The sequence below is a fragment of the Verticillium nonalfalfae genome (genome assembly GCF_003724135.2).
Source record: "Verticillium nonalfalfae strain VnAa140/NRRL 66861 chromosome Unknown scaffold_170, whole genome shotgun sequence".
NCBI lineage: Eukaryota > Fungi > Ascomycota > Sordariomycetes > Glomerellales > Plectosphaerellaceae > Verticillium > Verticillium nonalfalfae.
In genome coordinates this window covers 21,734-42,823 of record NW_021167395.1, presented here as the reverse complement: position 1 = coordinate 42,823, position 21,090 = coordinate 21,734, and the positions used below count along the sequence as shown (strand labels likewise).

Here is a 21,090-nt window from a genome sequence, read left to right as displayed (position 1 = left end):
GGTACGAAATATAGAGCCTGGTCAATCATCTGACCCCTTCGACCTCGCTCTCGCTCGGCACGCCCTAGCCCCTATCCCGAAGCCGATCCACCACGCCTTTGGCACCTTGCAGCACGTAGCCCCTCCATCGTCTTGCCTCGAGGGTCGTAACGGCCCAGGAGGGCGGGCAATCAGATGACTGGTAGAACTAGCAAAACCCTGAGACGCCATGTGGATCGACATCACGACTTCGGTTCGCGCGATCGCTCCATGATGCCCCGAGCTGCCGACCACGATCATCTGCGACCACATTATGGCGTCCCAACCTCGGCGCGTCAACGTCCCATCGACCGCGGGGTCTCTGTTCTGCTTGTTCTAAAGACGCGGCTGCCCCTCCACATTCTACTGTCCTGTTGCTTCCTCCCAACAATCTCACGATACCCATTCTCACCTTGCGCCGCCGAACCAGACGAACAACGAGACCCCCTCAGCCGGATACAACCCTTTGCGCTACACTCCTGATCAACACGACCACGACAATCCGACCAGAACTTCACCATCATGCCCTCCGCAGCGCCGCCTCCGGGCATCTACGTCCCCGTCCCCACCTTCTTCGCCCGCAAGTCCGCCGCTTCATATGACCCCATCACGCCTCCCCTCGACCTCGAGACGCAGGCTGCCCACTCTGTATACCTCGCCCAGGCCGGCATCAAGGGCCTGGTCATTCTCGGCTCGACCGGCGAGGCCGTCCACCTGCGCCTCGCCGAACGCGGGCAGGTTCTTTCCGCCGCCCGCGCCGCCCTCGATAAGGCTGGCTTCTCCGACTACCCCATCATCGCCGGCACCGCCACCCAGGGCGTCGACGAGACGGTCGAGCACCTGACGGCCGCCCGCGACGCCGGCGCCCAGTGGGGCCTCTGTCTCGTCCCCGGCTACTTCGCCGGCGCCAGCAACCAGTCCGGCATCATCGCCTGGTTCCGCGCCGTCGCTGACCGCAGCCCTCTTCCCGTCCTGATCTACCACTACCCCGGCGTGTCCAACAACGTCAAGGTCGCCCCTTCCACCTACGAGATCCTCGCCGCCCACCCCAACATTGTCGGCTGCAAGCTCTCCCACGGCGACGCCTCTCACCATGCCCTCATCGCCGCGAATCCCTCCATCGATCACACCGCCTTCGCCACCTTTACCGGGCTTGGCCAGCACCTCCTCCCCGTCGTGTCCATTGGTGCCGCCGGTGCCATCGACGGCTCGGCCGGCTTCTTCCCCCGTTCCGTCGTTCGCCTCTATGAGCTTGCCGTCAAGGTCCGCCCCACAGACGAGGAGGCCGCCGAGCGCCGCCTTCTGCAGTTCCGCGTCAGCGGCGTCGAGGAAATTGTCGTCAAGTTCGGCACTGTTGGCATCAAGGAGGCCATCAGCCGCCTGCGCGGCTTCGGCGACATTGACGGCACCCGCCTGCCCCTACACGGAGGCATCCCTGGCGGCGACGCCGAGTGGGCCCAGTGGAAGAGTGTTCTTGAGCCCCTCGAGGCCATCGAGAAGAGCCTAGGCGGCCAATGAGGAAAGAGAACAAATGGGCATGGACACGGGGGGAGCGATCTCTAGACGGGCATATTTTAGACAGGATTTCCGCATGAAGGAACAGACAATGCCAGCCTACTCGTGCGGCGTTCGCTGACGGACACGATAAATGTCAATCACATGGTTCTTTTTTTTTCCAACTCGCTAACTGTGGAGTTGTGGCTATCCAGATTTTCGTGATATGACCTGCGTCTGCATTTCCTCTCTTTCTTCCCTGAGCCGCGCGGAACCATGCACAATCAATCTTGGATTCCAAAACAGAGAAGCCACACAAAAGACAGCAGGTGAAAAAAAAGGACGCCTCCAGGCCCTCGCTAAAGAAACAAAAACGATCACATCGAGTTGGAAAACAAAATCCTGACAACAGCTTCAAGCTCCTTCAGCTCGGTTCGCAATGAGTGGTCGCAACCTCACCCCTGGATGAATGTTTCCTACATGGCCAAGCACAGGTCTAGGGGGTATCATGTAGTTCGGCTCAGCATGCGTGGTCAACTCCTCGGGTGAGAAAACAGAATGCAAGATACATAGGAAAACGAAGCGAAGCCGCCTTCGCCAGTTCGTCCGTCTATGATGCCAGTGTTTCGTGTCGTCGTCGCGGGGTCAAACTTGATGCCCCTTTCCGCTTGGCAGTCTTGGTATCGATTGAGAGATGAACAGACATCGCGACTGAGACGGATGTTGAAACCTAATGCCTCTTGTATTTCTGTGATAGTAGTTAGCATAGGCCACAATGCTCGGGCAATTCGCGTGGTGGCTTACCTCTTCAGCGCGTCGTCGGTTCTGCGGATCAAGCGAGTTCGTTGCCCCTATCAGTGTCTTGCCGATCGCCTTGCTCGCGCCGATGGCCGGCCTGAACACAATTGTGGGCGCTCGTTTGTACAGCACGCGAGCCAGCCCCTGTGCACTCTGGCTGTCCATGACCTCACCCGGCACCGCAATGATAGCATCGCGGGTTGAGTGCAAATCACGCATCAAGCTCTGGTAACCGCCGCGCAATCCTTGGATCACACCGGTAGGCTGGTCTGCGTATAGACTGATCTGCTTCTGATGATCGTCCGCATCGGCTGGGTCGTCGCCATCCCAGTTCGTTGCCTCGGCAGTCGGCGGCCTGGTGGTAAGCAGCCCTTCGGCGCCTTGAAGAGCGGTCTGTGTTCCGATCGCCAGCTTTGCGCCGAGCTTGACCATCTCTGTCCCGGTGGTGCGTGCAAAAGCTGTCGCGCCCATTTGGAGGCTACGGAAGATTCGACCGTCCTTCTGGTATTCCTTGATAGGAATCTCAACCAAGTTTTTGAAACCGCTGCCAATATTGACCAGACTGCGCACAGGTGCCAAACCAGCGAGGACGCCAGGCAGTTGATTTCTCTTGACATCAGGCATCCATATATCGTTAAGAGTCTTGCCCATTCGATCGAATCCTTGCACACCATAGATGATGGCATGGCGTAGAGTCATGTGCGCCTGGTCCAGAATGACAAAGTTCATGAATTCTGTAGTCCGGCCCGACTTGAGTCCACCGTAATCGACTCGTTTTGGCTTGAAATCCAGTTGGACAGGGATGTCCATAATCTCAACCCTTTGTAGGAAGGGAACGTCGCTGGGGGAGCTGTGTACAGGTATCTTGTCGTCTTTGAATTCGAAGAATCGCGTGATGAAGTCAAGGGCATCCTGGTCAACGTGGAGGCGGAGTGGCAGGAGGGTGACGCGGAGGACCATCTCGGACGCAGCTAGGTCTCGATGCGGCTTGACATTCAAGAGCTCGAGGCGAACCATACTTGTGTTCATTTCCCTCTCGCCCGCATCTTGGTCATACGTCGCAAACTTCTTCCAAGTCGATGTGGGAACCATGTCGTAGACTTCCAGAGTCTGAACTCGGACGTCAATCGAGCTTTGCGTCTCTCCAGAACCAGGAGGAAATACGATGAGGTCAAGATTCACGCCCTGAAGTTCGAACGAGATTTTGTGGTGCTTGCTGCGGCCCAGTCGTAATCTCTTCTTGGACCTTGGTGCCCCTCCGGCTCGAGCTCCTGTACCAGTAAATGCAGTAGTTGCCACAGACTCGGTCTCGGTATAAGTGGCATTGTCGTTCAGGTCTGCGTTCACCATCTGCGCCAGATCTCTAGGATCATACTGGGCTGGAATGCCAATGTAGATGGAGTTGAAGAGATAGTCTCCAATGACAGCTGTGTCATCGTCTTCTTCATCTTCATAGGTCGTAGGGCCTGCGTTGCGCCGTTCTAGTGCCTTCGTCTGGACTTCTTCCACTGTCCTTGTTATCTCATCTCGCGTTCGAGCCCAGTCATAGCCGTCGAAAAGGTGCCAGATGACGTGGACGTCGCGAACTGTGACTCGAAGTGGGCTTCGTCTCACAAGATCAGCTGGTGCCTGGTCGTAGCTGTTTTGTTTCGAGTTCCATATTCGGGCTTTGCTGTCGAGATCTTGTCGGTGCGTGAAGTAGTTCTCGTCAATATCCAGATCACCACTTCCGTCAGAGACATCCGACGAACTGATGTTGAAGTTCGAGTCAGATGTACGGCTCGCTTGGGCGGCAGAATTGATCGAGATCGCCGATCCTCCGGCGTCAAAGATCTCTTCCATGACATGTTCGTCTTCATATAAGTGCGAAGCAGCTGACAACGAACCCGACTCAGTCGTTACGTCGTACTCATCGTCACTCCCGAGGCCCTGTGCCATTGGAAAGTCTTCGTCAAAGTCATAGGCGCCCTCGGCCCTGCCAAATGCCTCGGGTGCAATAGATGCCAGCAGGTTTTGTACTGGAACAACTTTGGTCCGATACTTGTTCTCTTTCGTTGGGGGCGTCGGCGGTGTGAGCGCGTTCGCAAGAGATATGAGTGTTTGTGTCGAGTCAGCGCATGTCTCAAGAACGAGTAAATCATCACGCATCTCCACATCCAAGCGTCTTTCCCCATCAACCGGGTTGATGACTCTCACAAGCACCTTTGCCGCTGAGATGAAACAGATGTTTACATAGCCCCTCGCCGCCAGGTCAGCGACTTGTTGCGAAGCAGCATCGCCTCCACGCAGGCGTTCAGTGTTCCGCTCGTCCACAGTGGCCGCCTTCGCAACATCGTCGGTGAGGAGAAGCGATGCTTTGTTGAGATGGAGCGTTGCTTGAGTATTGCCGTCTTTGGGAAGAGTGACTTCCAGGTGAGCATCTGTCAGGGCAACGAATAGCTTTGAGGGCTGTTTCAAGGGATTCAGTCCGATTAAACAATCCTTGGACATAATGTCCACCTTCATGGGTTTGCTGTTGGACTTGCTCAGGTCGCCCGATCGACGCGGTGCTGTCGGCTTGTTGTCTTTCGTTAAAGCGTGATGTGCTTGATCACCCAAGTTGGCTACAGACGCTGCCAGACTGGCCTCAAAGTCTTGCGGAGTAGTATCGGCACCGAGACCGAGGACATCCATGATGGTTGGCACCCGATAGTCGATGGTAATAGCGCGCACCTGAACCTTGATGACCGGTTCAATTTCATCGCCAACCATGCGCACCATGAGCACAGGGCTTGTTAGCTGAGCAGCACTAGGTGAACTGACGAGGTCCTCGCCGTCGTTTCTCCTGACCGACACTGATCCAATCCCGAAAGCTATCAGCGACGGGATAGTTATCTGTGCGGCTTCGAATTCTTTCAGGTTGGCCGTAACGAGACCAACCTGACCACCAAGGTCGAAACTCGCGCGGGCGTCCATGATCTTTCCTAATGTCAATAGACCAGGCCTGTCATCTTCTGGTAGGTATTTTGCAACGATTGCCAGGCGTGCCAGTTCCTCGCCCAAGCCAGGCACGCATTGAAGGTGCAATAAATGGCTGACTTTGATGTCGAATTGCTCCAAGTTAATTCGTAGAACAGCGCCTTTTCGCCTCTGTCTCAGCAGGGTATCGACCATGATCTCATTATCTCCTTGGTCGAACTTGGCTTTTGACGGTATGATGAGCTCAAGCAGCCGCTCCAGATCCTGGGCAGTAGGCGAGTTTTGGTAGTCGAAGCGAAGACTTCCCAGTGTCACCATGATCGGAGGATCACGCCAACTGTTTTTCAGATACGGGCCGGCGAGGCGTGCTTTGCTGATGGCGAAACCCATGCCGGATGCCCTACTGACCATCTTGATAGCGCTCGTCTCAAGGCCAACACTGCATTCCTTGCCACGGAGCTCAAGATTGAAGCCGCCAACTCTCATGTCAATCTTGTTTAGAGAGGAAGCAGACTTGTCATCCGGGTTGATAGGGGTGTCGAAATGAACGCCTCTGGGCCTCGATGGCGACTGGATCTGACTTTTGCTGGACGGCGAAGAACTTGCTGTCATGGAAGAGCTCATGTGCAGGAAACTGCTTAGTCCTCCGAACCAGCTGAAAGTTTCATCCAGCCTCCGCAAGTCGAGCTGTACAAGCAAAGGAAGGGTAGTAATTTCAGTTCGTATCGAGTCAAGCGTCTGGATGAGCTTCAAGGAGACATCCGCCCCCGGAGAAGGAAATTTATCCATGACAGATATACGCATCTGCAGGCTCTGATCAAACGAAAGGATGTCGTCGGTAGCATAGCCCAGCCGAAATTTCTCGAGATCTATACTCGTCTCCGTTGTCGAACCAGAGCTTTCGATAGAGATGGAGAGTCTTTCCAAGACGCTTTGAAGAAGAGTCTCCGGTTGCAGATGTAGATCCCCTGATCCAAGAACTCGTTCTGCAGTGTCCGCAACCCCGCCCAACTGGTTAAGAAACACAAGAGATATTTTTTCGACGGCGACCTTCACGGTGGATTTGTTTGTTGATTTTTCTTGCACCTTCTGAGGCTCGTCAACTCGACTGAGAGCTGGTCCTCCACGGACAGCTTCTAACAACTTGCCGACGACGGTAGCCAGCAGGAAAGCCAGTGAAGCGTCAAATCTCACGTCAATTGGAGATAGGTTGACCTCGAAAGAATCATCGGCGTGTGATTCAGGCGGCTTGGGTGTGTGAGTCTGCGGTGCCTCACTGGCATCCATGATCGGAGAGGTGGAGTATACCGAGAATGCCCCAGGCACTTGCGGCGCAATAGATCGTGCCAGTCTTGGTGACGCTGTACGTTCGACTTGAGGGGCCGGCTGTACATGTATATGTTTGTGCATTGAAGGCACATATATTGATATGAGCGCAAGAGAAACTATCTCCTTGACCAGTCTCGTTGGGCCGCGCGGAGTTGGAATATCTTCCTGCACCAGACCTGATGGTCCGCTGAAAAAGGCAGCAGGATCGGGGGCTGATTCATCCTCAGTAATTTCGAGATTTTCCTGATCCTCCAGCTGTGCAGATATTGGTGCTTCATATGCAGTAAGCAACTCGGATGTTCCAAGGGTGCTATCTGTAGCATCAGGCGGATGGACGGCATCATATTCCAGTGTGACTCGGGTGCCAGGCTCATCTTTCTTCAAGCCCGGCGATGACACTGGGCTCAACCCCGCGTCACCAGGCAAATATGATGGGAGTTGTTGGGAGGGTATTTGCTTCGACTCGGCCTGTGAAAACGCACTCATGTACATACTCTCAGCTTCCTCGTGAGTGAAGAGCTGTGACCTAGCCAGGTCATCGTCTTCCGAGGGCTCAGCCGCAGCCAGTCCTGTTGGACTGTCACTTCTTTGTTGCGCGTCGGTTGGAACATGAGGAGAGCTCTGGAGTGGACTTGACAGCGCTTCCTCGAGCAAGTCTGGCGGCGGCTCCGACGACCACTCACCCCATTCCACGCCATGAGCGTTGTCGCTAGGCTTCGATGCAATATAACTGTCGGCGTGTGATCCCGGGAAATCTTCGTAAATCGAGGCTCGTGGTGTGTGTGTATTCTCGTCCTCTGGTCCAGGCTCATCTGCCAAGTCATACGGTATTTGCAGCGCATCCTCGCTGTCACGTAAGAGAGCCTCGTCAATTTCGTTCAGCTCGACGGAGTCTTCCATCGCGTCGTTATGATGCATGCTGGGGTGAACGGCCAAATTATCGACGTGACTGCTGTGTCGCAGATTGGTCGCCTGAAGCGATGGCGGGGGTGGTGACGGCGTGGCGCGCTCGGAGAAAGATGGCGCTTGAGAAATGGCAGGCGATGTCATCGATGGGGACCGAGAGAAGCTCGAGAACACATTGGCTTCCGAGATGAGGTAGGCTCGTATGCGGGACAGGGCGATATGGCGTTTACCCTCCTTGGGTTGGATCAGAGGATCGTCCTGGTTATTGCTAAGCTCCGCCGTCACTCCCTCGACATCAATCTGATCGAGGGCGATCTGAAACGCCACGATATCAGAAGCGGATGTGCTGTCGTCGGAAGGGACTTCGACATCGAGCTGGAAGATTACGCCCCTAATCTGGATTTGGGTGCGGTCAATGATGCCTTGGAGGAAATCTGCCAGGAAAAATGGGAGCGAGAGTGCTTGGCCGGTGCCAAAGCCTGGCTCGTCTTCCTCGCTTGCGAAGTTATCCGCCGTGGCAACCGAAGCTCCAAGATCTTGGGTCTCGGATGCCAGAGCTTCCTCGAGCTTCCTCTTCTCTACCAGTGGTTGCGTCTCGAGAAACGAAGCTGCGAGATCAAGGGTATCTGGCACAACGTCCGGGCCGCCGCGCGTCTTCCTGGCCGCCCTCTCTTTATTCTTATCTTCGTCGCCTCCAACAACACTGAGACGGATGTCGACACCGTCGATCTCGATGCTTATTGGGCTCGTATAGAAGTCCATAGGAATGGTCACCGTCAGCTTGAGAACCTTGGCTCGTTGGAGCTGGAAGGCGGGAGGGAGGTTCAGCAGGCGTTCGAGTTTCTACAGGCCGAGCATGTCAGTCTTGCGCCGTGGGCGGTGGTGAGGGACTGGAGAAGTTGTGCGTACCTTGAGTCTCATGCCGACATCTTTGAACTCGAAGACAGTGTTCCGGCCTAGGGCGAACTCCAAGTTCTCGATGTCGAGCGTCTCCTCTTCCAGAAGCTCGAGCTTCGACAGGGCATACCGCAGCAGCCGCTTCGGCATGGTCGAGCTCCTGAAGCTCTGGAAGAAAGACGCCATATTTCAACGTGGATGGCTTTTCCGGATGGTCTACGAAGTTGTGCCGGAGGGAGGGGGAGAGGTAGATAGATCTCTTGGTCGGGTTTTGGCGGGGTTGAGCCTAGACGATGTGGTGCCGTCAAGGTTGCTGTCGCCCAGTCGTTGCCACCTCAGGCCAACCCGCAAGAGCGGCAAAAGCTTAAACAGAAGGGCAGATAGCAGATGCGGTAGGTCTTGCGGAAAAAGCGAGGCTGTCGTGACAGACACAGGCTCCCTTAGCTGTCCCAGTGGCAACAGCCAGTGGTGTTGTTATCAGTTGACCCGCGGCCGAGAGCGGGGGTCACAGGTCATGGTGTGCTCGTCGTCATTTGGGGCGCAATGTCTTCGCAGAGTCAGGGAGAAAATGGACGTCAAATGGCACAGCTCTTTCCCCTCGATCGCTACATCGGCGTAGCAGAAAAGCGAGGCCGGTATGTCAATAGGTTTAGGAGTAGAACAGAAGTAGTAGAGAGGGTTTGGGTCGAGGAGACCAAAGGCAACTCCGGACAATGACGGATACCCCCAGGGCCTCAGGACCCATGGTCCGTGCTGTGTCTGGGGGTCGCTAGGCCGTGACGGTGACATCCTGCCACCCAAGTAGCGCCCCACAAGACACTCAGGCCAGTCAGTCGGTAGGAGCATATGAGCTCGTGACTCCCTTGGCCGCGCTCTTCATGCTGGCTCCCCCTGGCCCGCTACCAGTCATGTCTCGAAGTCACTTGACAACAATCCTAACACTACACCACTTGACTATCTACCATATATGGGACTGGGCTCATGTCCGTCTGACTTTGGTTACAAGCCAAGTTGGCCTCAAGTGGTCCTGGCATGGGGCCTTACATGCGGCTGTAGTAGGTGCCTAGGTAGGTACCTACCTAAATGTCACCAGAAGCGACTTCGGCCAACACCACACAGTCGACAGAGCACTCCACCGAAAGATTACCCACACGACTGTTTACCAGACATTTGTCCCGAAATTTATTTCTAGCGTCTCCCTGTTGTTCTACATGGCGAAATTAACGGAACGGAACTTCGATGGGTACGATGAGCCCCTATGGTGCTGCCTTGACAGTTTCGCTACGCTCGTGGGTCTCGCCCGTGCATCCTTGCTATTCTTCGCCCGACATTCTCGCCACTCCAGTATGCCCCCGTCGCTGTGCCCAGGGCGACAAACGGCGCCGTATGCTCCCCTGCAAGCCACAAACCGGCTTCGGGAAGCCCCTCACGCATGGCCCGAATATCGTCGTCACCCCGCGCGAGGCCCGTCTGGAAGTTGCAGTAGCTGCCGTTCCCTGCGAGATCATCATGGAGCCAATCCGTCGATAGGAAGGCAGTCGGTAAGCAATCTGCAGACGACTCGTCATACTGAGGCAATCGAGAGTAGTATGGTTTGAAGAAGCTCCGAAGAAAATCGTCGCGTGTTTGCTTCGTCTCCAAACTACCGACCTGCTGCGTGATGAACCGAGACTCGTTGCCAAAGATGTAGAAGAGGAGCGTTGGATGCGAGGTTCCAAGACTTGGCGAAGCGAGTTCAACAGCCTCCTGGCTCCAACGTGTCGGGTTGGACTCCAGTGCATACTTTGGGGTGAGCCACTGGCCGAAGCCTTGCAAAACACGCCCGGTCTTATCAGGGGTCAACCAGAACGGCTGAGGAAAACTAATGTACACCTACCATTGTGTCAGCTCCAAAGGCGGGAGAGTCTACTGCCTACCCCCGTTCTACTTACTTTCTCCAAGCACCCATAGCCTATGGCTGCAATACTTTGTTGGAGACGACCTGGTAGCAAGGGGTGAAAGGCACCCAGGTTCTTCTTCAGCCACCCTAGTGGAGCTGTGCAGACCACTTCATCGAATTCGAGGGTTTGGCCTTCCTCTGTATGGACCCGAGGCCTTGAGCTGCCCGACGTCCGTATATCAAACCTGGTGATCTTGGTGCCCAACATGATGGTCGCTTTCTCTTGGGCAGGTCTCGCGACCGTTTTCAATATCTTACGATATGTGTCGGCGCAGAACAAGGTTTCTGTGGCGATGGTCAGTCTTGCAATGTCATGTTCCTGCTCTTCATTATGGTACCCACCGCCATCGATGCACTCCTCGAGCCAGAAGAACCTGAGGCTCTGGGTGGACACTGGACTACCCACGAAGGCGCCCCAGGACTCGGCCAACTGCAACACGATTGCGCGGGCGTTGAGGTGATCCGGTTCCGCGTCAGGTATGTGTTCTGGAAGTTTGCGACGAAAGAAGTCAAGAAGACTTTGCTCGGCAGGAATGTCAGGGCAGCGTGTATTGGAATACTCAAAGGCCTCCTGGATTATCTTCCACATGATTTGAGAATATCGCTCGCTCTCCTGCCTTGCAAACAGGTTTCCATTTTCGTCAAACATGTGGGAGCTTTCATCCCAGGTACCGACAGCTGTGCCGCTAGCTTTGGCCAGATCAAGGATGGGGTTGTCGTCGGTTCCATGGATCCAGTTCGGGCCCAGATCGACCAAGTGGCCGTTGGGTAGCCGCTCCTGGGCGACACGGCCTCCAAGCCGGTCTCGGCCTTCGATGAGCGTGACCCGGAATCCATGCTGCAGGAGGACGTCGGCGCATCGCAGACCGGCGAGTCCCGCACCTATGACGGCTACGTGGAGAGGTTTCTTCGGTTCGTTGACCTCGCATGGAGCCTTCTTTACGAGTCAATGGTTCTGCTGTTTAAATACAGAGGTTGAGAGTACTGACGACACCTGATTTTCCCATGACGAGCGGTTGGAGAGCGTGCGAATGGTCGGTTTTCACGAGGCTTTGCGAGTGAAAGATCCAGGAAAGTCCCAGATGAGGCGCGATAGGTAGTACTGGTGCAGGACATGGAGTAAGCATCCAAATTGGCGTTGTGTTTTGTCTAATCTCTGGTAATACAAGGGTGATTTGGGAGAGATCGTAATTGTTCTGTGATACAGTAGTTTTGCATGCACGAGGCAGAGGAAGAAGGGCCCGGCGTGGTATTCTGGTCTCACAAAATATGCAAACTTCCGCAAACTGGGGCGACTGACGGTCGTCCGGCTGGACAGAACTCAGTACGCCGTATTGCCGCAAAGGGGGTGATGCCTGCAACCTACATCCTGCTAGAATGACAATATTACTCACAGTGACTGACCAGGCTGAGGTGCCATGCATCTATGACAAGACTGAGATAGGTTTCTAGGTCACAATGGGAGTAATGAGCCCGATAGCCAGCAGCTGACGCACTGGATGCACTGGAACCAATGCCAACCGCAAGGAACAGGCACAGCACGTGGCCATAGGACAAGATGGTCAGCCACCCCACGAACCATTGTCCACTGCCATGAAACGGGGTGATCAAGGCGTATGGTACTCCTCGGTGAGTCCATGTGGTCAAAGGGAGGTTTCGCGGTCATCGTGAAGCATTCAAAAACGTATGCGAAAACCATGGGTACGCAACTGGGCACTGAACAAAGCATATGGATCAAATGACCTGAAAGAAGAAGAAAACGCCCGCTTACAACGTAGTATGGCGAATAAATGGGCGAAGTTTCTTCATGCGTTTCCGTGACAGGGCAAAGATCGGACAGGGTCGTGAAGCAGAGGCGCCTACATCACCAACCATGACCTGCTTGGTTTGGCCAAGCCACGGCATGGGTGTTGAGAAGGAGGACACGCTGCTGCCAAGAACTGGAGAAACCAGGGCCAGCGGATAATCCCCCCCGCAAAACCGCAAAAGGGCTGGCTGGCTGCGGGGTCTCGGCTAGCTGCGGGGTGCTCAAGGACCTACAGTGCCTACCTAGGTAAGGTAGGTAGGTACCTCAGATTGGTGAGGCATTCGATCTGCTCCGGATGCGTGTTCAAAACCCATGCCAACCGCACCATGAGCCTCTCGAACGCCGCGGCCATGACAGTGCTACGCGTACAAGTGTGCCATGCGTCCGCCGGAAGGTTTACCAGCGTGACATGAGGTGTACGTTGGTTCCAGCCTCCACACACACGAACACACACCACGTGAAGCAACTACTTGCGAGCCCGCTGTCTTATTTGCCCCATGCCCGCTTCGGTGGAGTGCTCAGGTGGGCTCATCCAATCACCAATCCCTTATTCTCAGCATGGCCAGTGCTCTCTCCATTCTCCAGACATGCCGAGGCTCGCTCACGCGCGGACTCGGCCCTCGCCGGTCCTCCCTGTCCAGAAGTCCCGAAACCTAACACGGCCGAGGGCCTGGTTCGTTTTAAATACCCATCACTTCCGTTTCTTGCGTCCCTACCGCGTTTCTCCGTCTTGTGCAGCTTCGCCGCAGTTTGAACTTCCTTCCAAACTCCCCGTCCCAACCAAACACAACACCGTCAAACATGGCTCCCTCACCCCCCACCGAAACCTACTCGCGCGACGATGTGGCCAAGAACAACCACAGCGACGCCCTGTGGACCATTATCGATTCCAAGGTCTACGACCTGACCGACTTCCTTGATGCCCACCCCGGTGGCGCAGCCGTCCTCCTCCAGGTCGCCGGCAAGGATGCCACGGCCGACTTTTACAACCTGCACCGCCACGAAGTCCTCACAAAGTACGACAAGACCCTCCTCATCGGCACCGTCGCCGGCGAGGCCCCGCAGGTCGTCCAGCCCGGCCCCGGAGAACTCTCCCAGGTCCCCTACGCCGAGCCCCTCTGGCTGACCCCGGCCTTCCGCTCGCCCTACTTCAACGATAGCCACCGCCGCCTGCAGCGCGCCATGCGTGAGTTCACCGACCGCTACGTCACCCCCGAGGCCCGCGAGTGCGAGGACTCTGGCGAGTACATCTCCCAGGCCCTCATCGACCGCATGTCCGCCGCCGGCGTCCTGCACATGCGTCTCGGTCCCGGCCCCCACCTTCACGGCGTCGAGCTGCTCGGGGGCGTCGTCGACGGCAAGGAGTTTGACTACTTTCACGACATGATTGTCAGCCAGGAGCTGTCCCGCACAGGCGCCCGTGGCTTCCAGGACGGTAACATGGCCGGCATGACCATTGGTCTCACTGTTGTGCTCAACTTCGCCAAGCCCGAGCTCCGCGACAGGATTTCCAAGGAGGTCTTCAGCGGCAAGAAGAAGATTTGCCTGGCCATCACAGAGGCCTTCGCTGGCAGTGATGTTGCTGGTATCCGTACGACAGCTCAGAAGACGGCAGACGGCAAGCACTACATAGTGAACGGCACGAAGAAGTGGATTACAAATGGTGTCTTTTCTGATTATTCTGTGGTCGCGGTACGTACCGAAAAGGGCCTGAGCGTCTTGTTGGTCGAGCACGGAGAGGGCGTCGAGGCCAAGCAGATCAAGACGAGCTACTCCACAACAGCAGGCACGGCATACATCACGTACGATGACGTGAAGGTGCCTGTGGAGAATCTGTTGGGCGCGGAGAACAATGGCATCCACGTTGTGCTGAGCAACTTTAACCACGAGAGGTGGAACATGGCCAGTGAGTCGCACCCGCGGAACCCCTGCCCCTAAGCTGTGGTCTTTTGAATACTGACCAAGAATAGGCGCCACGGTCCGCAACTGCAGGCTCGTCGTCGAGGAGTCCCTCAAGTGGGCTAACCAGCGACTCGTTTTTGGCAAGCGTCTCATCGAGCAGCCCGTTATCAGGCAGAAGCTTGCTAAGATGATCGCCCTCACCGAGGCCAACCAGTCCTGGCTCGAGACCATCACGTACCAGATGTGCAACATGCCCTACAAGGAGCAATCCAAGCATCTCGGCGGTCCCATTGGTCTCCTCAAAATGTCTACAACACGCGCCGCCCATGAGATTGCCGACGAGGCCGTCCAGATCTGGGGTGGTCGTGGCCTGACAAGGACCGGTATGGGCCGTATTATTGAGGGCTTCAACAGGGGCGTCAAGTTCGACGCCATCCTGGGAGGCGCTGAGGAGGTGCTCGGCGACTTGGGTGTGAGACAGGCTTTGCGGCACATGCCCAAGGAGAGGCTGTAAGTGTTGGCTGAGGGCTCGGAGAAAATCCTGTACAAGACATTGTTGGGTAGATCATGCCCATGGCCAAATAGCGAATTTGTTACAACTTGTCATGGCTGAAATGTTGATGTGCTCGAGTCGTGGTGATTTTGTTGCTTCATTAGCCCTAAGGTTGAGGCTTCTTGTCGCGGGAGAAACAGGGCGATTTCTGTGAAGCTGTTCAATACTCGGGCACGCGTGCTGGCCTGAACACCATGCAAAATGATCCACGTAAGCCAGAGTGGTATCGACGGCAGCAGTGCTTCCCACACCCCCGCTGTGAGGAGGATCAGTGCCGTCACATCATACAAATCCACCCAGACGAGGGAAGAGGGGGGTATGCTTACCGAGGCGGACCTCGCCTGCAACGTACAGCATCACCAGAGACAATCACCAACAACGACATCACAATTGTGCAACGCAGACTTCGCATTCCCTGTCTTGATCCTGACGGGAACCACCGTCTGGGATCATCCACCGCCAAGAAAGCAGCAGCGAGCTCTGCCACTCCCCCAACCGCCATGTCCGCCCAGGTCCGAATCCACCAGAGTCGAAAGCGAGTTTCGAAAACGATCCACCCGCAAGCGTCCCCGTTTCGTTCGTGCCATCATCATCCAACGATTCGGTCATCTTGGGCCGATAGCCAAGATGCATCGTAATCGAGCGCGAGAGGTATCATGTTGTGCGTGAGAAAGAAGTCCGTGATTCATGCTTTTCTGAGACAAGAAAAACTTTTCCGTTTGTGCCGATATCGTTTACCGTGTGCCGTGTGGTCGTCGAAAGAGGGGAAGACCAGTATACATAGCTGTCAAAACAAACAGCGCTCGTCGGAGAACTCGAGTCCGTGTCGCGGCGAAGCCATAGCAATGGCTTTCACAACGAGCATTCATTCTTGCCGTCCATTCCGGACAGAAGTTGACTCTTCACCGACAAGTCTCAGTCCCTTAAGCGGAAGGGCACTGGGACTGGATGTGGCCGGGCTGCTGGCACTTGTAGCAGATCTTGTCACCACCCTCACCGCCCTTGGGGCAGTCACGAGAGAAGTGGCCGTTCTCGCCGCAGTTGTAGCACTTGGAGCCGTTGGTGCAGTCACCTATCCTGGGTCAGCGAACACTTTCATAGATAAGAAAGCACTGAACCTACGAGACATGTGACCGAAGCCGCCGCACGAGTAGCAGGTCTTGGGAGCACCGTAGCCGCCGCCACCAGAGTAGCCACCAGCACCGCCGCCGTAGCCGCCGCCGAAACCACCGCCGGCCTTGGGGCACTGGCGGGCCATGTGGCCGAGCTCACCGCACTGGACAGCGTGTTAGCACGGATGGGTCGCGGCGTGAGGAAGACAGAAAACATACCTTGTAGCACTCACCGCCACCGCCGCCGCCGCCACCCATGGAGCCACCGGACTGGGGGCAGTCACGGCTGATGTGGCCGGGCTGGCCGCAGCGGTAGCAGGACTTGTTGTCCTTGGGGCCGTCAGGGCACTCACGGCTCAGGTGGCCCTCGTTGCCGCAGTTGTAGCTATTCATGGTGAGCAACTAGCAGCGGGCATGTCGTTGAAGGCGACTCACCACTTAGCGGGACCCTTCTGGGGGCACTCGCGGGCCTTGTAGAGGTTAGTGGATGGTCATGTCAGTTCCCAAGGTCGTCTGTGGTCATACCTGGTGGCCAACGACACCGCCTGAAAGGACCATTAGTGTCTACAACTTCTTCAGGAATTATATCGTGCTGGAACTTACAGGTGTAGCAGGTGCGGGGAGCGGGAGCAGAACCCTGGTAATCCATTGTGAAGATTGTTGAGGTGTTTGATTCTGAGATCAAAGTCAGCGGCCGTTATCGAGGAAGAATTGTCGCCGAGCAAGACAATGATAGCCGCAGGAGGGAACCCAAAGCGTGTGACGACCGCATATTGACTCGCGTCGGATACGAGCGAGCAACTGTTCTGGCCCAAAGGTCTTTGTGGAGGCGATCATGTTGAGATTTTGTGACAGTCCGCGGCTTGAATCACTTGAACCAGGCAGCATCCAGCACGCTTCCCTACATGAACGAAAGAGGTGGGAAAGATTTGGCGATCGTCATCCGACATACTTAGGAGTGGCTGGTGACTGTGAAAGAAAGTGGAGAGGAAACCCGATGCCCGTGACTTGAGTAAAGAACGGCGAGATGGTTTATGAGGGGGTTATGATGGTTTTGAGTGTGAGAGAGAAAAAGTTGGTGGGTGATGGTGCGGCAAGGAAAGAGGCTGAGATAGGAAGAAAATGGCATAGGCAAGCGGAAATAATGTGGCAGGAGCGAGAAAGCAGTTGCATGCACAGGACGGCAGTAGCAGGTGAAGTGGCAGCAGGTGCGGCGTGAAGCGACAGGAATTTCCTGAGTCTCTTCAGACCGCCTTGTGGATCAGTTCCTGGAGGCTGCTTCCCATGCCTTGCCTGGTGGGGTGAGAGAAAAACATTGGCTGACATGGCAGGGCAGGTGCACTGGACGCCAGTATCCGCGATCCAGGCATGTCGACGTGCTTGTCCAACGCAATGCAGTACGTGACCGCGAACGCAACGTTTTGGGATGTTCCAGTAGTTGTAGTGAGGCGGGCGAGGGCAGAGGAACAAACTGGCGGGGGGTCGTAGAGAAGAGATCTTGATCAGATCTGATCGATAATGCCTGTATCAAAGGATACTGGGGCCAGGTGACGAGACAGGAACATGGTAGCAAGAAGTCCACTTACAGGTGGGTTGAGTATGAGGGTGTAGGATGTAGAGAACGACTCGATGAATTGATCGTACTCTTGGGTATCTTGCTTCTCAGACGTTCAACAGGATCGGGAGATGAAGTGGTCAGGCGGGAAAAGTGAGATCGGGCAGTCCTTTGTAGGAAAAAAACAGAGATTTAGTCTGTAGTGGGGTATCCTGGCAGGTCTGGGCGGGCAGCCCGCCTTCCTTGTCCACGCGCCGTGTGATGCGCCGCGGTACAGCGTTCTCAAAATCGCCGAGGGGCTCCTCTAGCCCTCGTTCTCGCTTGCACTGGGATGAACAGACTGGAGCCCAGCTGGTCCCTTGCAGAAGTGTGACCTCACACTGTCCGTTTTCGCCCCCTTCTGCACCAAGACCCATCAAACCGCCACCAGTTTGCCACAAGAGACAGTGGCAGTACGAGAACACGGCACTGGTCTGCCCCGCCATTTGCGGTGAAGGCCCAGTGAAGACCCAGTGACAGCCTGCGTCGCAGCATGAGCTCGGGAAGCCCTCAACCCTTTACTGATGATGATCTCTGACAACCAACTATGGAAAGAGACTAGTAGACATGCTATTTCAGATCACATGCGCCACGTATCATGTTGATCCAAATCAGTGGCTACTGTCAATGGTATAATCAGTCAAGCTTCCCAGCAGCGTCGAGTCTGTCCGAAATGTTGCCATCAGCACGATTGACTTGAAGAACCAATCGGCAACGGCGGAGAAGCCTCCACATGATGAATATGGCTTTTGACTTTTCGCTGGCCATTTTAACGGTTGCGAGGGCAAACCCCAGACAGAGACATGCGGCTGAACACGAAACCAGCCCGGCCAAGTGGTAAAACTAGGGTCCTTACCCGCTAGCACCGCCGTTCTCTTGTGATCCATCGTACGAAACGTGCTCTATGGACATTGTCCGATCACGAATAACCACCAATGCATTTCCCAAGCAAAGCATCACCTGGTCGAAAGCAGCCCTGTAGTCTCGTGAATGGCTTAGCGGCACGCGTAGGACCCATCAGCATTTATTGGACTCGGTCTCTGCCCAGGTTGGTGAGGGGCCCGTGAACGCGGGGTGCGCTTGGTGGGGCACCTGGGCCACCTGTCGACCTCTCCTCGAAGGATCTTGGAAGACCTTGACCGTGCTTCAACGTCAGGGTTTAGAGGCCTTGATTCGAAAGAGAAGGCTTTTGGTGTGCCGAATGGTAGATTGACATAACCAAGCTGCGTGTTGATAAAGTGAAAGATGTGACAATTGGAGATGATTCTGTTACAGCAACGCATTGAGAGAGGCTGAGGTGAACCTGTCACAGGCTGTCAGTCACGGTGGGTGGGGTGTCCATGATCCACGTGATGTGGCGCGCCACGGTTCGCCTCAACGCGTCAGAGCTCCCTCCATTGCGTGTGTGCATCGCGCCCCAGGCCTGGTGTGTGCAGCACGCCTCGATTTGTTGGACGACCTGCTGACAGCCCAACACGACGAGGTAGGCGCAATCATGGCGAGCTGGTTCGAGAAAGGCCGTCCTGCCATTTTGGAGGCCTTGACAGCTGCGTGTAACCAGATCGATACGGATCTTCGGGCTGGTGAGCGGTCCCGACCACACAGCTTTCAATTCCGACTGGCTGATGATGATTGTTACAGAGCTTAATGAGCAAGAACGAAGGCGCAAGAATGGACTCGACGAAGAGCTCGAGTTGCTGAAGCAGCGCTCCGCGACTGTCGATCGCCTTGAGGCAGAAAACCGCCATCTTCGTGCCAGCTTGCTGCAGTATCAGACAGAGTCCACACCTGCCAGCAGAGTTCCCAGAGATGTCGCGCCTCGACCCACGATGGCAAGCATTACGCCCAATCCGCGAAGCGAATCGCCCATGGCTACTTTGGACACGCCATCAAAGCTGCCCATCGAAGCCTCGGAGTCGAGAAGGTCTCTGCTTGTAAAGAGCCATCAATTGCAGAAGAAGTTTGATGCCCTCGATTCGAACTACAGGCGGCTGATGTCGGCATATAACAAGAAGAAGGACGAGCTTAGCCGTCGCGAAGGGCACGTCACTCAGCTAGAAGCGAAGATCGAGGCGTTACAGCACCAGGTTCATAGGGCCACCATGGCTGTACACGACGACGACGACGGCGATGATGCGCTTGCTTTCGAGTCGAGTAGACTGACCACCAGAGCCTCCAGTCATGTACCGCCCAGCGCTCCGCCTATCGATGCGACCGCTAGTGTCAGCTTTTCTTCAGATCCTGGAGCGGATACGGGCTCAAGAGAGCTCAGTGTTGCCCGAGCAATCCCACCACTGTCCCGCTCCACGACCTCCGCGAAGGCGTCCCCCGCTGAAGAAGAATTCCCGAACTTTGCTCCAATCTGTGCTGAGGCGGAGCTGCCGCCTTTGCCACGCCCAGCTGATTCTGTCAAGACCTTGAAGATTAAAGTCGAACCTTCGTCAGACGGTCCGATACTTGTGATGGAGCGAGCAGTGGCAAAGCGAAAGAGTGTGGCCACAACGGAGGAGCCGCCTTCGCGTCGTGTCAAGACCGAGTTCTCGCGATCTAGTTCTATTGCCGATTCAGGTCAGAACCTAGGACTGCACCAAGACAGTCTTGACCTTGATGAGGTCGGACGAAAACTGAGCACGCCGCGGAAGAACAGGTTCTTCGTCGATGCTCTTGTAGCTGCTCCCGGACATGCCAGCGGGTCGAGGACGCTCAACAATGGAGTTCTGATACGACCGGATGATGGCGAATCACGAGCGACGAGGACTGTTTTGCCCTCCTCAGCATTGACGCCCATCAACCCCAATGCGCGCACGATGCGACCTTTGACAACCAAGTCTGCGGGCAAGGCTCCTACCAAAGGGCTGACACAAGGAATAGGATCCTTGGCAGAGGACGGCAACCTTTATCAGAGAGCGGTTCGGAAACAGGCCAATCGTGATTCGGTACAAACCCCCCGAGGCGGCAGTCGTCTGAATAGGCTTCTGAACACGCCGGGCTCAGGGGAGAAGCCAACAGTCGTGCGTTCTGCTCCTCGGCCACTGCGTTCTGGGGCTGATACTTCCCTTGCCCATCTCGGGGCACCCGGGCGACGGGAGCTGCCATTCGGACGGGAGAGCGCAGGGCGGTCCTCCAAGGAAGACAGGAACAGAGCGGCTGCCACCAACCTTCAGCGACATGTGGAGCAAGCCGAGGACAAAAGGCAGGAAGACCAAGTTCGAGGGTCGCTGCGCTTGAAACAGGCAGCAGATCTTCGTCTGGAAGATTTCAAGGTGAACCCCAGGTTCAACAATGGGCAAGACTACGCCTTCTCCGAAGTTATCCGCGGCAAAGACGACCGAGCTTGCTTGCCTGGCTGTACCGACATGTCGTGCTGCGGCAAGCAGTTCCGCGGTCTGGCTTTAGCCCAGCGCGGAAACAGGAATGTCGCGGAGGATACGAAGTTGTTTGAGAGGTTTCTCGGCGATGGCATCAGCAGGATATGGAGCATGTCCAAAGAGGAGAAGGAGGAATTATGGGTAGAAGCAAAAACATGGGAGTTGGCTGAGCAGATGGGCAAGCACCGTCACAGGTACGCGCGAAGGGCTTCGCCTCCCGGGTTCTGGAACACAGAGTTTCCGAGCACGCAGGAGGTGGAAGCAGAGAAGGCAGAAGCAGAGAAGAGGCAGAGGCAGATGGTTGTGGATCGATACAGGGAGGCTATGAGACCAGGGGGACGGTGGGTTTTCCGAGACGAATGAGTGGTGACTACGAGACGAGCGAACAGACGGCCAAAGGAGCAACAGTGGATGG

General features: G+C 55.8%; 6 protein-coding genes across 6 annotated transcripts; 3 read left to right on the top strand and 3 right to left on the bottom strand.

Annotated features, from left to right (window-relative positions):
- Window positions 1-540: 540 nt before the first annotated feature.
- Window positions 541-1,536, top strand: D7B24_002797 (uncharacterized protein; the record flags this gene model as incomplete). The annotated part of the gene is made up of 1 exon (XM_028636997.1): window positions 541-1,536. One exon carries the CDS (start codon window positions 541-543, stop codon window positions 1,534-1,536), a length of 996 nt encoding a protein of 331 aa, XP_028491039.1.
- Window positions 1,537-2,242: 706 nt separating this feature from the next.
- On the bottom strand, window positions 2,243-8,586 carry ATG2 (autophagy- protein 2; the record flags this gene model as incomplete). Its single annotated transcript, XM_028636996.1, has 4 exons — window positions 2,243-2,260; window positions 2,317-6,137; window positions 7,092-8,346; window positions 8,413-8,586. 4 exons carry the CDS (start codon window positions 8,584-8,586, stop codon window positions 2,243-2,245), a joined length of 5,268 nt encoding a protein of 1,755 aa, XP_028491038.1.
- Window positions 8,587-9,681: 1,095 nt separating this feature from the next.
- D7B24_002795 (uncharacterized protein) lies at window positions 9,682-11,346 on the bottom strand (the record flags this gene model as incomplete). The annotated part of the gene is made up of 4 exons (XM_028636995.1): window positions 9,682-10,272; window positions 10,332-10,624; window positions 10,682-11,276; window positions 11,329-11,346. The coding sequence occupies 4 exons, from the start codon at window positions 11,344-11,346 to the stop codon at window positions 9,682-9,684; spliced, it is 1,497 nt and encodes a 498-aa protein (XP_028491037.1).
- A 1,601-nt stretch (window positions 11,347-12,947) lies between these two features.
- D7B24_002794 (uncharacterized protein) lies at window positions 12,948-15,025 on the top strand (the record flags this gene model as incomplete). Its single annotated transcript, XM_028636994.1, has 4 exons — window positions 12,948-14,052; window positions 14,117-14,558; window positions 14,817-14,949; window positions 15,005-15,025. The coding sequence occupies 4 exons, from the start codon at window positions 12,948-12,950 to the stop codon at window positions 15,023-15,025; spliced, it is 1,701 nt and encodes a 566-aa protein (XP_028491036.1).
- A 499-nt stretch (window positions 15,026-15,524) lies between these two features.
- D7B24_002793 (uncharacterized protein) lies at window positions 15,525-16,362 on the bottom strand (the record flags this gene model as incomplete). Its single annotated transcript, XM_028636993.1, has 6 exons — window positions 15,525-15,673; window positions 15,724-15,877; window positions 15,933-16,098; window positions 16,149-16,183; window positions 16,239-16,258; window positions 16,317-16,362. The coding sequence occupies 6 exons, from the start codon at window positions 16,360-16,362 to the stop codon at window positions 15,525-15,527; spliced, it is 570 nt and encodes a 189-aa protein (XP_028491035.1).
- A 2,440-nt stretch (window positions 16,363-18,802) lies between these two features.
- On the top strand, window positions 18,803-21,038 carry D7B24_002792 (uncharacterized protein; the record flags this gene model as incomplete). The annotated part of the gene is made up of 2 exons (XM_028636992.1): window positions 18,803-18,890; window positions 18,949-21,038. 2 exons carry the CDS (start codon window positions 18,803-18,805, stop codon window positions 21,036-21,038), a joined length of 2,178 nt encoding a protein of 725 aa, XP_028491034.1.
- Between the last annotated feature and the right edge of the window lie 52 nt (window positions 21,039-21,090).